This window comes from Meriones unguiculatus, chromosome 1 (assembly GCF_030254825.1).
Source record: "Meriones unguiculatus strain TT.TT164.6M chromosome 1, Bangor_MerUng_6.1, whole genome shotgun sequence".
Classification (NCBI taxonomy): Eukaryota; Metazoa; Chordata; class Mammalia; order Rodentia; family Muridae; genus Meriones; species Meriones unguiculatus.
In genome coordinates, this window is record NC_083349.1 from 70,777,509 (window position 1) to 70,791,198 (window position 13,690).

General features: G+C 44.1%; 1 protein-coding gene across 2 annotated transcripts in view; it reads left to right on the forward strand.

Moving 5' to 3' along the window:
• Positions 1–13,690, forward strand: part of Nhlrc2 (NHL repeat containing 2) — a 53,863-nt gene that overhangs the window by 31,057 nt on the left and 9,116 nt on the right. For both annotated transcript variants that reach the window (XM_021630994.2, XM_060391584.1), the window contains exons 6-9: positions 7,182–7,281; positions 10,791–11,022; positions 11,526–11,648; positions 12,762–12,968. In XM_021630994.2, the coding sequence (XP_021486669.1) occupies positions 7,182–7,281; positions 10,791–11,022; positions 11,526–11,648; positions 12,762–12,968 (662 nt within the window). The remainder of the gene's footprint in view (positions 1–7,181; positions 7,282–10,790; positions 11,023–11,525; positions 11,649–12,761; positions 12,969–13,690) is intronic.

Genomic DNA, 13,690 nt, shown 5'->3' on the forward strand with positions numbered 1-13,690 from the left:
TTGCCATTTTCTGACCTGAAAAAATGTTCAGCCTTCATGTCAGAAGATACGATCCCTTTGTGGGAACATTTGGACTCTGCTTACATTTAATGAGCAGTCTGCTCTATCTTTTGCTCTTGGGCTTCTCTAAGTAAAGTGTGTTTTTTCTCTGCCCTCAAGCCTTTGCCTTTGGTTTTCAGTAGTTTGGCTGTTAATCTTGAGATTACCCCGCCTGGACTGTTGTGGTTGGATGTCTTTCTTGTTCTGCAGTTTGGTATCCTTCATTGTTTTCAAGGAATCCTCTGTCATCTCCTCACATCCTCACTTTTTGTCCCTTTCTGTATTTCTTGACCTCTAGATATTCAGGTCAAACTACTCAGTATTATATCCCAGGGCCTTTGCACATTTCCTTCTTTTCTACTCACTTCCTTTTTCTACATTTTGGTAACTTCCTCCCAGTCTGCCTTCAGGGTCACTGATTCTTTCCTTGACTCTGTCAGCTGGTGACCCTGTTTTCAAGGATTCTTCATTTTCAGTATCATGCCTTTACAGAAAAGCCACATTTCTGCCTTGCTCTTGGTTCTGAGTTGTGTCTGAAGAAGCTTCCCATTTGGAATGCTGCCTCCCTTTTCTCTGTCCTTAACAGACTAAGTCAGAGTCTCAGCCCACACTTCTGAATTTCAGTTTATTCCTTTCGTGCAGCAAAAGTGGGTGTTGTGGTCATCCACATCTCCTCCCTTCCTCCTCCTTCTCTTCCTCCTCCTCTTGCTTTCATTTTGTCCTCTGGTCACTAATTATGTCATTATAGAACTGTAAAGGCTGAGATAGTAATGCTTTTGTTATCGTGGGGAACTAAGTCAGTTAAGGATGCTGTGCTAGGCTGGGTTTTGTTATTGCTAAGATTACTGTGTGCATAGTGGCCTTCTAGTTCCTCTAGCTGGGCTGGTGGGGTGGCCTCTGGGTAGGAGTTGGAGTCTCCATGCTTGGGGGTCTTCCTGGTGTTGTTCTTTACCCTTGGGGTTCTCTTCTGTCACCCATTACACAGAAACCACATGGTTCTCTGTGAGCTTGCCTCTCCAGGACAGACCTTTGCTCTTTGGTGCTTTGCCCTTGGCTGTCCTTGGTGCTCCACAGTCTTCGGAGACCATCAGCCTAGCTGGGGAAAGAAGAGCCCTCTGCTACTCCTTCCCTCCTCTGAAGCACCACTGTCCTGCTTGTGGCTGCTCTGGGGAGTCCTGCTCTTAACAGAAGTCCTCCACCCACATCATGGAACTTTCTCTGCTGCCCTTCCTGTACCCTGCGGTGTACCCTGGGGTGACTGTCCCTGTTCTTCCCTGGAAGCTCAACGCAGCTTTATTGGCACTTTCAGAGCTGTGGAAACCCATCTGTCAACGTTGCAGATTTTACAGAGGCCAGCAGGAGGATGCTGCTCAGTTGTTGTTTTTTTTTTTTTTTTCCAAAGCTGAACTTCAGGTGTTTTTCAGATTTCTTTTATTGAATTTATTCCTATTTTAAAAATTATTTTAGTGATCTACAATTTTTGGACATTAGAAGGGGTAAACTAGTTTTTCACCCTAGAGTAGGAAGCTACAGGTACATATGAGCATCTCAGCATGAAAATGAGCTAGGTACACTAGCTAGGGCTAAATTCAAAGTCAGAGGCAGATGGAGGCAGGAGGGAAAGGTCCAAGCAAAGTACTGGACAGCACAAGCTCTCTTCCACGGTGCTTTCTTTCTTATCCCAACACTAACGAGTCAGCTCACTCAATTCCAGGTCTAGCTGTGCAAATATTAACAAATACCTAAACTCTCTTTCATAGAATGAAGGCGGTGCTAGGACCTCCCGAGCCCAGTGTCTTCAGCAGGATATATTCTGGTGGGTTTTGATGTCCCTCACTACTGGGTGGCTCTTAGAAGGTCCACAAGAGGACACCCTAAGTGGACACAGCCCATGCATCTGTACTTAGCTCATGGCCTAAGGAGACCAGTGGACGGAGGCCAAGAACAGATGACTGCACACGTTACCTTTGCATGTGCAGGGAACGGCCCCAGCTCTGTTGGCCTGTTGAGAAGCAGGTGGCGGAGGCCGCAGGTAGATGTGCATCAGCAGGGCTGTCCTCTGCAGGAGCAGGCTGAGAAGACTCCTCAAGTTGAGAGGGAAATTTGCCTGATCGCCTCCTCCTGAGGTCTCATCTCTGTGTGTCGTGTTTCTCTTGTCTGTTTGGAGTCAGACTCTTGCTTGTGAAGCACAAACTGGCCTGTAACTGACTGAACTCTGTGATTTCCCTGCCTCAGCTTCCTGAGTGCTGGGGATACAAGTGTGTGCCACACACCCAGCGAAACAGACAGGAGCTGTGTTTAGGTATGAACAGAGTAACACATTAGTTAAGGTGTAATTCTCCAGTAAGCCTTGATGGCATCTCAGATCGAGGTGGAAATGGTTCAGACCGAAGAAATTCCTCATCTGTTTTAAATGAGGAGCCAACAGAAGTTGCTAGTGAATTGTGTGTGGCCTGTAAGAGAAAGTGTCAGTAAGGGTGACAACAGGGTGTATGGCCCAAGAAACAGAATGGGGAACTAGGCTGTTCGTAGTGTTCCATAATGGTGACGGTGAAGAGGACACAGGCCTCTCTTGGCAGGTGTGCATTTACTTGTGTGGTGTTTTATTTTATTTCAGTTTATTTACTTTAAATCCTAAGAGCACTCCCTCCCTCCCCTCTTCTAGTCCCTCCTTTCCCTGTCTCTTTCCCCTCAGAAAAGGGGAGCCCCCCCGTATAAACTTCCCTAACACATCAAGTCACATCAGGACTGAGCTTATCCTCATCCCCTGAGGCCAGGCATGGCAGTGCTGCCAGGGGGAAGTAGTCCAAAAGAGGGGTCCTAGATCCAGACCATGCCTGCTCCTTAGTTGATGTCTCAGTCTCTGTAAGCTCCCATGGGATTGGGTTAGTTGTCTCTATTGGTCTTCTTGTGAGGTTCTTGCCCTCTGTAGGTCTTTCCATTTTTTACCCCCAACACTTCCATAGAATGCCCCGAGCTGTGTCCCATGCTTGGCTGCAAGTCCCAGCATCTATCTCCATTTGTTGCTGGCTGTAGCCTCCCAGAGGACAGTCATGTTAGGTTCCTGTCTGCAAGCACAGCAGAGCATCATTAATAGTGTCAAGGGCTGCTTCTCTACCATGGGGTGGGTCTCAGGTTGGGCCAATTATTGATTGGTCATTTCCTCCATCTTTGTTCCCTCTTTATCCCTGCACTTCTTGTAGTTAGGGTAATTTTTAGATCAATTTGTTGTTCCCCTCCCTCCGCTAGCCCTGCCTGGTGAGGAGGGAATCACTTCAGTCTCCATGCCCCCACCTCCCCCATTAGGAGTCTCTTTAGAGTTACACAAGGACATTTGCTCAACTCCAGCTTTATTCGTAATAGCTGGAAACTGGAAACAACCTAGCTGTCCCTCAGCCGAAGAATGGGTAAGGAAATTGTGGTTTATTTACACAATGGAATACTGCTTGGCTATTAAAAATAAGGAAATCATGAAATTTGCAGGCAAATGGATGGAACTAGAAAAGATCACCCTGAGTGAGGTAACCCAGACCCAGAAAGATGCACATGGTATGTACTCGCTTATAAACACATATTAGACCTATAGTACAGGGTAACTGTACTACAATCCACAGATCCAAAGAAACTAAGTAACAAGGAGGACCCAAGGGAGGGTGCTGGAATGTCATTTAGAAGAGGAAATAGAATAGACAGCAGAAGTGGATGAAGAGAGGGAATGGGGAGGGAAACAAGGGTGAGGATCAAATGTGGGGAGAATGGGAATGAGAGGTAAGAGGATTGGGAACAAGAAGAGAAACTGAGGGGGGGATATCTCTTTGTCAAGCTGAGGCCTACTTGTAAATTCTAATCATTCTTCTGCAGTTTCTTATATATAATCATGTCACCTGCTAATACTTAGTTTCATTTATAATATTTGCATTTATTTTTGCTTTTGTTCCACAAGCTAGGGCCTTCATATGATGCTGTATAAAGGTAATGGTAGGTCTTTTATTTCTGCTGGCAGGAGCATGTTTATAGTGTTTCATCATTAAATATGATGTTTGCTATAAATTCTTTTGAAAGTGTTTATCAAATTAGATAGGTTATCTGTGGATCTTAGTTTTCTTGGCATTTTTATAACTAGAAACATTCAAAGGTACTGAAAACTTGTATTTTCATATGTAACTTGAGAATTCTCAGCCCTCTTAGACTCCAAGTCCAGCCCCATTGTCAGTTACCTGAAAAAGAATGAAAGTAAAATCCACAGATGTATAATCCAACTATACTTACATGTCTTTAAAATAGAAAATGAAATAGAAGTTATTAATAATAAAATAAGGATTTATTCTAGCATGACCTTGGTTACCATGCAAGGTAATGTCTGTCTCCTGTGCTGAGGGGAGAGTCCTAGGGGGAGGAAGAAGGGAGCATACTTGGGGTAGGAGCTGAAGGCCTGCAGATATTGTCTAGGACCCAGCATGGGATGGGACTGTGTGGTGCTTCATTTCCAGAGCTGTGCTCACCCCTTTGGTCATCTTTAGAGATGGGCAGTCATAGCCTCGCTTGACAGGTGAGTAAACTGGGCAGAAGCTGCAGCCAGGATTCAGATCCTGGACTACATGGCTCCCTGGCCTTGGAAGAGACACTTCCTCTTGTTTCACAGGCTGTCACCACACCTGTGCATAATTTAGTTCTATTCAGAGAGAATTGGAGGCCTAGTAGTGGGCTTCAAATGGTAATTGTCTACAGTACTCAGTGTGTTAGTGTAAACATGTTACTGGATAAATACAGGCTTTGGAATACTGTGAGTGGGAAACAGTCCAGATTTTGTAAAAATAAGTATTATTCATTGGTGCCTTTTGTTTATATTACTTACTGAAGCTTTTGTTTTGTTGTTCATTTCCTTTGTTAATAATTATCTAATCAGGAACTTGAGCTCATTTTCATTGTTTGCTATAAAGAGTTTATAGTTTTAGATTGTGATGGCTTTAACAGGAGTAAGCAGTTGTAAACTGAGTGTATTGTTGGGATCTTGTGTTGCAAGTGCAGTGCTTATTATTGATTAGCGGGCTTTTGTGAAAGATGTCATTATAGTCCTCCTCCTCAGTGCCATCCTCTCTAGGCTGTTGAGTTTGTAGACACATTGATGCTTGCCTCATGCTTATGCTATGAAGGCTAGACCCAGATTCATGAAATAATGAACATGGCTGACAATGGAGTGTTACTGCCTGTAAGGACTTTTCATCTGAATGTCATTATATCTGAAATATTGAACTCTTTTATTGGCTTAGATGACATAGTCATTTTAGTAGTCCCAGAGAGTAGCCCTGGAATAACTGATGAAGCAATGTGTGTTAAAAAATTAATTGTGAAGGTCTTTTGGTGTGGTGATAAAGCAGAAAGTGAGTCCCCAGAATATATGGGCAGCAGAATCCTCTTTGGAATCACTTACATCTGTGGAAATGATTGTGTGTGCATGAGGGACACAGAAGTACTTTCCCCTGTACAGCAGTTAAGAACAGAGGAAGGCTCAGCACTTGATGGCTGAGATGTTGTTCTTTTTCTCTCTGCCTTGCTTGGGCCCAGTGTCGACTTCCTTCCTTTGCTAGCTAGTGACCTGGCACGCCTGACTTCCCTGTGCTTGGTTACTCATCTGGAGTTAGACTTTCTAACAGTACTTAGCTCGTGGTCCTTTGAGAAAACCAATGAGTTTTTTTGAAAATGCTTGGGATTATAGCATCCATAATTACTTGAGAACAATCATCATTGAGGGTTGTTTCTAAATTGAAAGGCGCTTAAAAATTATTACTAATTAAGGAAGAAATACCCTTCTCATCACAAAATTCTTGAAGTTAAAGAAACTACAAATAAAATAACTTTCTATAAGATAATGTCTTACCAGAGTACTTTAGTTAAAATGTCTCAGTTATTTCAGAATACATCCTAATTAAATTAAATATGTTAACAAAATTAATATGAGAACTACAGCTTTGTTCTCTTTTAATAAGTGTGATGTCACTCATTGTCTAAAAATAGAATGATAAAATTAATGGTTGTAAACAGTTACATTGTACTCTTAGTCTGTTAAACTTTTTGAAGGGTTTTTAAACCAGGGCTGAAAAGTGGCTCAGTTGGTAAAGAGCTTGCCATGCAGCGTGAGGATCTGAGTTCAGTCTTCAGCACCCACATACAAGCCCAGCCACAGAGGCATGTGCCTACAGTCCCAACCCTGGGAGGCTAAGGTAGGAGGATCCTTGGGGTTTCCTAGTAGCAGCCAGTCTAGCCAAATCACTGAGCTCCAGGTTCAGTGAGAGCCTGTCTAATAGTACATAAGGTAGAGCATGGTTGAAGGAGACACGCAACATTGCCCACTAGCCTCCACACACATGCACATTCCCACAGACATGCTCCCATAAATGTCACAACCAGCTAGACAAGTGGCTTTTTAAATGACTGTTGTACTTTGTGTCTGAGTCTCAAATCTCATGTGCTGGTGATAAAAAGACACATTCCTTAAGCTTGTTTTCATTGTTACTTTGTTTTAACACAGGGTGTCCACTTTGTAACCCAGGCTGGCCTGGAACGTTCTGTGTAGTCTTAATAGGCTTGAGCTTTTCCTGCCTCTGCATCCCAGCCTCTGAGTGCAGGCATGTGCCACCACACTGCTCTTAAAAGCATCATTTATTTCATGGAAATTGCCAGAGTTTTCTTAGAGAATGTGAGCCCACTTTTTGTGACAAAAAAAAAAAAAATCAGTGTTTAAAAACATTGTTTCCAGAGATGCAGACTGACTTATTGCTATTAAGAATGTGTGGATTTGGTTTAAGGAAATGGAAATGCTAATTTTGTCATTGCACATTGTAAGCATGCATTGAATTATACCCTGACTGCATTTAATTAAAAAAAAAAATTGGACAACTTTGGGTTTTCATGAAATTGTTGCAGGTAAGTATGCAACTGTAGGAACAAATGTCTTGCTGAGGAGTCATTTCAAAAACAACCAGTTTATAAAAATTAGTATCATCCACAGATTTCTTGTTTCTGAATTAAGTATCATATGTATATATGTATACTATATATATATGTATATAATTCTTGCTAAGATATGTATGTAATACTTAGGATATATATATATATAATACTTGCTACTTATTTTCATAAAGGTTCAGAGGTCCAAAACAATGACATCTTGTGGATAGCCATGGCAGGGACTCATCAGATATGGGCGCTCCTCCTGGACACCGGTACGCTGCCAAAGAAAAGGTAAGTGGCTGTGCCCCTAAGGGGACTGTCCTCCTTGGAGCCCCCAGTGCGCAGAAGTGTGGAGCAGGGGTTCTCTTGCTCGCTCATGTGGATTCACAGGGGAACACTGGCCTGCACTCCAGGCTGAGGAAGCAGCTGCTATCAGGAGCTTGGCCAGCCCTTGAGGCAGAGACAGGGAGGAGGAGGTGGTGAGTCACTGACTGGCTCTAAAGCTGCTGCTCAGAAGTGACATGCATCACTTGGGCTTATGTTTCATCAGCCTTGGTTAAGCCTTGTGGCTGCATGTGATTTCTAAGAGTCTGAGAAGAGCTGTTCTTCTGAGCGCCTAGAGAGAGAGAAATGCCAGGTGGGCTCGGATCCTTCACAGCATGAACACAGTACAGGCGTCTGCAGCCACTCTTCCAGGAGCTGAGTGTGCATGGCCAGTGGCTGCCAGTCCCTGCTGCTTCTTCCTGTGCGAGCATAGGAGAGCCAGCCCCTTTACCTCGCTGTCTAGTAGGAAGGAACAGTTAAGAGCTCTTTCATGTTTCACCTCTGGATTGCTGTGTGAAGGGTCTTGCGTAGCATTGGCACATACAGTGGGCGTAGGCACATGCAGCCACTGTCGGGCGTGTGAGGATGAAAGAGCAGTGCCTTGACACGTGTCTCCTGACCCCTCTTCTCCCTCATCCTCAGGCAGAGCAGGTGTGCTCCTTACTGTGGCCTCACTCTACGTCTTCTCTTGCTTCTCTGTTCTCTGTCTCTTGGGTCACACCTGCTCTTAACTGTTCCTTCCTACTAGATTACCTCTTAAAGAAAGGAGCCTCATCCTATTTGTTTTTGTGTCCCTGTGTCTAGTAGTCTGGTACATAACAGCTCAGTTAAAAGCTTATAGAATAATCAAATCTGTGAACATCGGTCCTAGTGAGGTTTCTGTTGCTTTGATAAACACCATGACCAAAAGCAGCTTGGGAAGGGAAGGGTTTATTTCAGCTTAGAGCTTATAGTCAGTCCATCGTGGAGGAGTCTGAGGAAGGGACTCAGCAGAGCCCATTACTGCTGCTCACTGGCTTGCCACGCTTGCTTTCTTGTACACCCAGAGCCACATGTCCAGGGCTGGCACCACCATCAGGGCTAGGGCCTTTCATGTCAAGCATCAGTCAAGAAAATGGATCATAAGTTGTCCACAGGTCGCTCTGATGAGACATGTTCTCAGCTCAAGTTTCCTGTTCATAGATGACTCTTGTTTATGTCAAGTTGACAAAAAAAGGGACTGGACAGACTCATAGAGCATAAAGATGTTGCGTAGCCAAGGAAGCAGGCACTGGCTGTCTTCTTCTGTTTGCTTGCATTATTTTCTGAATTTTGATTTTTTTTTTTTTTTTGGTTTGTTTTGTTTTTTTTTTTTTTTTTTTTTTTTCGTGCAGGGTTTCTCTGTGTAGCCCTGGCTGTCCTGGAACTTGCTCTGTACTCCAAGCTGGCCTCAAGCTCAGAGTTCCTCCACCTTTGCCTCCTGAGTACTGGACTAAAGGTGTGCACCACACTGCCTGGCCAATTACAGTCAAGTTTATTAGTAGAAAGGGACAGCTGCCTAGATGTTCAGGGACAGGTATGGACATAGTTGTATAATGTTTTATGACAATCATGTGTCTCAACCTGTGGGTTGTGACCCCTTTGGGGTCAAATGGCCCTTTCACAGGGGTCACCTAAGACCATTGAAAAACAGATATTTACAATATGACTCATAACAGGAGTGAAATTGTAGTTATGAAATGACAAAAATAATTTTACCGTTAGAAGTCAACACACATGAGGAAGTATACTAAAGGGTCACGGCTTTAGGAAGATTGAGAACCACTGCTCTAAAATGTGTTGAATGTGTTCATTAGGCACGTGTTAGGCAGTGGGGAGGAAAGGAAACGCTGTGGTAAAGACAGGCCTGTCCGCAGGAGAAACAGTCAGCAAACAGTGGAAAGTAGAGAAATGGTGTGGCAGAGCCTCCACAGTGTTCTTTCACACTGTGCTTTCTAGTGAGGGGGATGGAAGTGTCTGGAGGGCTTGTGTGGCAGAGATCTCCCACACAGAGCTGGTGCTAGTGGTATCAGCACATAGTCCTTTTAAGAGATTGGGACATTCCAAGGCTGTTACAGAAAGCCTTAAGCTGGGAGATGACATGATCAGATGTGTTCTTGAGAGAATCCTTCCAGCATTGAGGTGGAGCACGGTGCCATTCAGGAGGTGGTAACTGCCATGCAGGAAGAGGCGGTAGTGGCCTGAGCAATAGATTACCAGAGAGCGCATGAGGTGTAATTACAGCAGCGGCCAGAGTATGCTATCGGGGCTTCCTGCATCTCCTTGTAAGAGGAGTCGCCACTGTCTGTAACAGAAAAATGCAGGAAAGTGGTTGCTCAAGCTACAGTGATCTGCATCTTAATGTTGTGGGTGCATTAGACAAAGATAGTGTCTAATACAGACCTGCAGGAATGGTGACCTTAATGTGTTCGTGTCACTGTTCCTCCTGCTCTTCTCACCACAGATTCCTTTCTAACGTGCTTAGACCCTTTTTTTGCTTGCTGTGTAAGTTTTGCACATATTTCTCTGACCAGCTAATTTGTGTGAGTTCCTTGAATAAATGGCCATGTTTTCTTCATTCTGTTCCTCTTATTCCCTGCTTCCCGCCCTCTTTAGTGTTGGAAAGGTACCAGTCCAGAGTGCTGGTCGTGGTGTGGTGTGCTAGGTTTGGAGATGGTGCACACATAGTTTCTCACTTTATATGTGAAGTCAGCGTCCTCTTTCTCACAGTGCCATAATCCTTATAATCTTTATAATAATCTTTATAATCCTTTTGGCATAAATTTAGAAATCAAAGTGTAAACTTGCTCTGCATTACAAAAGGAACCAGCAGTGGTCCTTTGCACCATCTTGAGACACAATCTGTCTGTAGCTGCAGCTGCCCTGGGCTGGTGACAGTTGTGTGCCAACATGCCCTGTGCTGCAGAAAATTAAATAGACGTTTCCCAGTGTATAGAAGAGGTGGGTTTTGTATGATTGATCATCTAATGCAGTGCAGTCATTATGTCATTTTCTTCAGTGGTCACGCTTAGAGACCTGGCTTCCTTAAATCTACTCTCGGTGTTACAGAAGACACAGACATTTTTTAAAGAAACTTGAAACCTGAAATGATCAAAAAACTGGATCATCTCCTTATTAAGTTCTCTTCTAGAACCTGATATTGTACAAAACTAAGAAGTTAAACTGAGAATAAAACCATCTCGTTATTATATCATAATAATCTGACCATTGTTGTGGCTCCAGGGATTTCTTACCTGGTGTTTGGGGTGACTTCAGCAATGTGTATACTACAGAGGAGTGAGCCAGCCCTGCGTGGTGGCTCACCAGGAGAATGACTAGACCCTTGAGGCGGTGGACAGCAGCAGTTCTGTGATCTGTTTAGCTCTGCTATCACCATGATCTGGTCATTTACATTCCTTTAGTAACTTGTGGACCCCACCCATGAACTTGTCTTTCAGCGAGCTACAGAAAGGAACCTGCCTTCGTTTTGCTGGAAGTGGAAATGAAGAGAACCGGAACAATGCATATCCTCACAAGGCGGGTTTTGCCCAGCCTTCAGGTCTCTCTCTAGCCTCAGAAGATCCCTGGAGCTGCCTCTTTGTGGCAGATAGTGAGAGCAGCACAGTGAGAACCATCTCACTCAAAGATGGAGCTGTGAAGCACCTTGTAGGAGGAGAACGAGATCCCATGGTAAGGAAGTCACTGTGCAATGTGCAGTTCCCTGGACCATGAACCAGTCGTGAATTGTAGGAGGTTCATTCTTGGCCTGTCTGTGATAAAGTGCAGCCAGACCAAAGAAAGTGTGAATATAAAGAAACACAAGGCAAGCCTCTAAGAAAAGGAAACCGGCCCTGCCCGACTGCACATAAATGTTTAGGCTCCAGGGAAAGGAAACGATAAAGTGTCTGCTGTTGGCAACAAAACAGAGATTGCCCTGGGTTTGTAGCAGTGCGTTGGAAAGAGCGCTAGGCTGGCAGATGTGGGGCTGCTGTGAGTGAAGAGGCACGGTGGCACGCGTAGGTCGTGTAGACTGCTGAGCTCACCAGTCTGTTCACATGCCCAGTTCTACCAGGAAGCCAGAGTGTCCCCCGCTAGCAGCACAATGACCTTAGTTTTTACATTCTCTCCTGACAAGACACTGAAATTTTTTAATAACTGCTGTTTCTTTCTCTTTAAAAAAAAAAAAATAAAAGAATCTGTTTGCTTTTGGTGATGTTGATGGAGTAGGCATCAGTGCGAAGCTCCAGCATCCACTTGGGGTTGCCTGGGATGAGAAGAGAAGCATGCTCTATGTGGCCGACTCTTACAACCACAAGGTGAGTCGTGGCCCGAGTTCCTGCCTCGTGTTTGACCCCTGTGCCTCTGCCCAGCACCTCTCTCTCTGAAGAGCACAACCATGGCCCTCAGTGTTGTGCAGCTCACTCTGGGCCTTTCTTGCTGAGGCGTATGATACCTGAACTGAGGACAATGCTAAGCTAATTCCAGTGGCTGTGACCTAATATATGAATTGTGACCCATCAAAGATACTCAGTAATAAAGTCAGGAAATAAGGAAACAATGTTAGGGAGAAAGGATGAGCCAGCTATTCTGGTTTCATTCTGTGATAAAACTGACCAAAAGGAGGGGAAGGTTCTAACACACACCACCACAGTGAGTCCTTCACTGAGGGAGGTCACAGCTGACACTTGAAGGCAAGCTTGCTTGCTGGCATTCTTATGTCACCCTGGACCCAGCCTAGGGACTGGTGCCACCCATAGTGGGATACACCTCCCCACATTAATCAACAAGACAATTCCTCACAGACATGCCCACTGAGAGTCTGCCTAAAGTTCCTTACTTGAGACTTCCTTTCCTGTTGACTCCAGATTGTGTCGAGTTGACAGTTAAAGTTAACTGGGACACAAACAGATGAGGAATATGAGCTGTCACCCAATCAGTGACCATGAGCAAAAAACGTCCATCTTCTGCACCATTTCCATTTCCGTCTGCTGTTTCTGCTCTCACTGCAGAGTTCTCTGCAGTGTGATGAGCAGCCATAACTTAGTGTACTAAGATATAACCAGCATGCCTTGCAGTTGACAGAAGACGCAGTCCTCACACAGTGCTCTCAAGAAGCCAGTGTACCTGTGGAAGTATGTTCCACAGTGGGGAAAAAAAAAGCTGGTTTTAATTCCAGAAAGAAAAAAAAAATCCTGGAATTAACAAGAAAACATGGTCCAACTAAGATTTTATAAAAGGCATACTTTTAGGATGAAATTTCTCTCCTTCAGTGATGTAGTTTGAATATTGGGATTTTTAGGAAAACATGAAAACATCTTTTTTGAGGTTTTTACTGAAAATACTAGGCAGTTGGGAGTCCTCTGGTTTCCCTGGGGCTGCTGTAAACCAAGATGGCTTCAGGGGAAATGTTTATTTGTTTGTTTGTTTAGATTAAAGTTGTGGATCCAAAAACAAAAAGCTGCACAACGTTAGCAGGGACCGGAGATGCAAGTGATGCCACTTCCAGCTTCGCGGAGTCAGCCTTTAATGAGCCCGGGGGCTTGTGTGTCGGCGAGCGTGGGCGGCTGTTATATGTAGCAGACACGAACAATCACCAAATTAAGGTGATGGATTTAGAAGCAAGAACAGTTTCTGTGGTGAGTTATCTTAAAACGTAGCTTAAAGGATGTGGATTTCAAGAGCAACACTGAGCTTTGAAGCATGTTTGCTTTGGCTATGGAGAAAGGGGCCAGAAGTGGATACCCCTGTGGTGTTCTGGGATGACTAGACCAGAAGGCTTGCTTTGAGGATCTCCTGTTAGTCTTAAAATATAGTGTTTTGAGAATTTAAGGAAAACGCTGTAATTTGGAGTGAATTGGATGAACCTTTAATAAAAATAGAGCCCTCAGGTCTGTTTTCAAATGTGTAGAAGTCATGACACACACTATATTTGTGCTGTGTGGACTGGTTGTTTATTGTGATCGTTAGATCTGTTCTTGTGATGAATCCACTACCAAATTGTCAGAAGTCCCAGCCCCCCAAACTCTGAAAATGAGGTGGTCTGAGAAAAAAAGTGACCAAGTTCAGATCAGTTTTCAAAGAGAAAGTTTGTTGCCCACTCACTGCCGTTTAATGTACCGTAGCTTGGGGGAGGAGGGGCAAACCTAAGGAGTGTTTGCAAGGTAATTATTTTAAAATAAAAATTACAGAAGAGCATCAAAAGTGTCATCTCCTGCATAGATTTTTCTTGGCGTGAAAGTTAGGAGTGTATATTGTCCCCATGCCCTTATGTTTGTAAAGCGTTGCTTACTTCCCTCATTTATAGTCGTGGGACAGTTAGTTTAACTCTTTGTCCCCGAGAGTCTGACTGCTGAGGCAG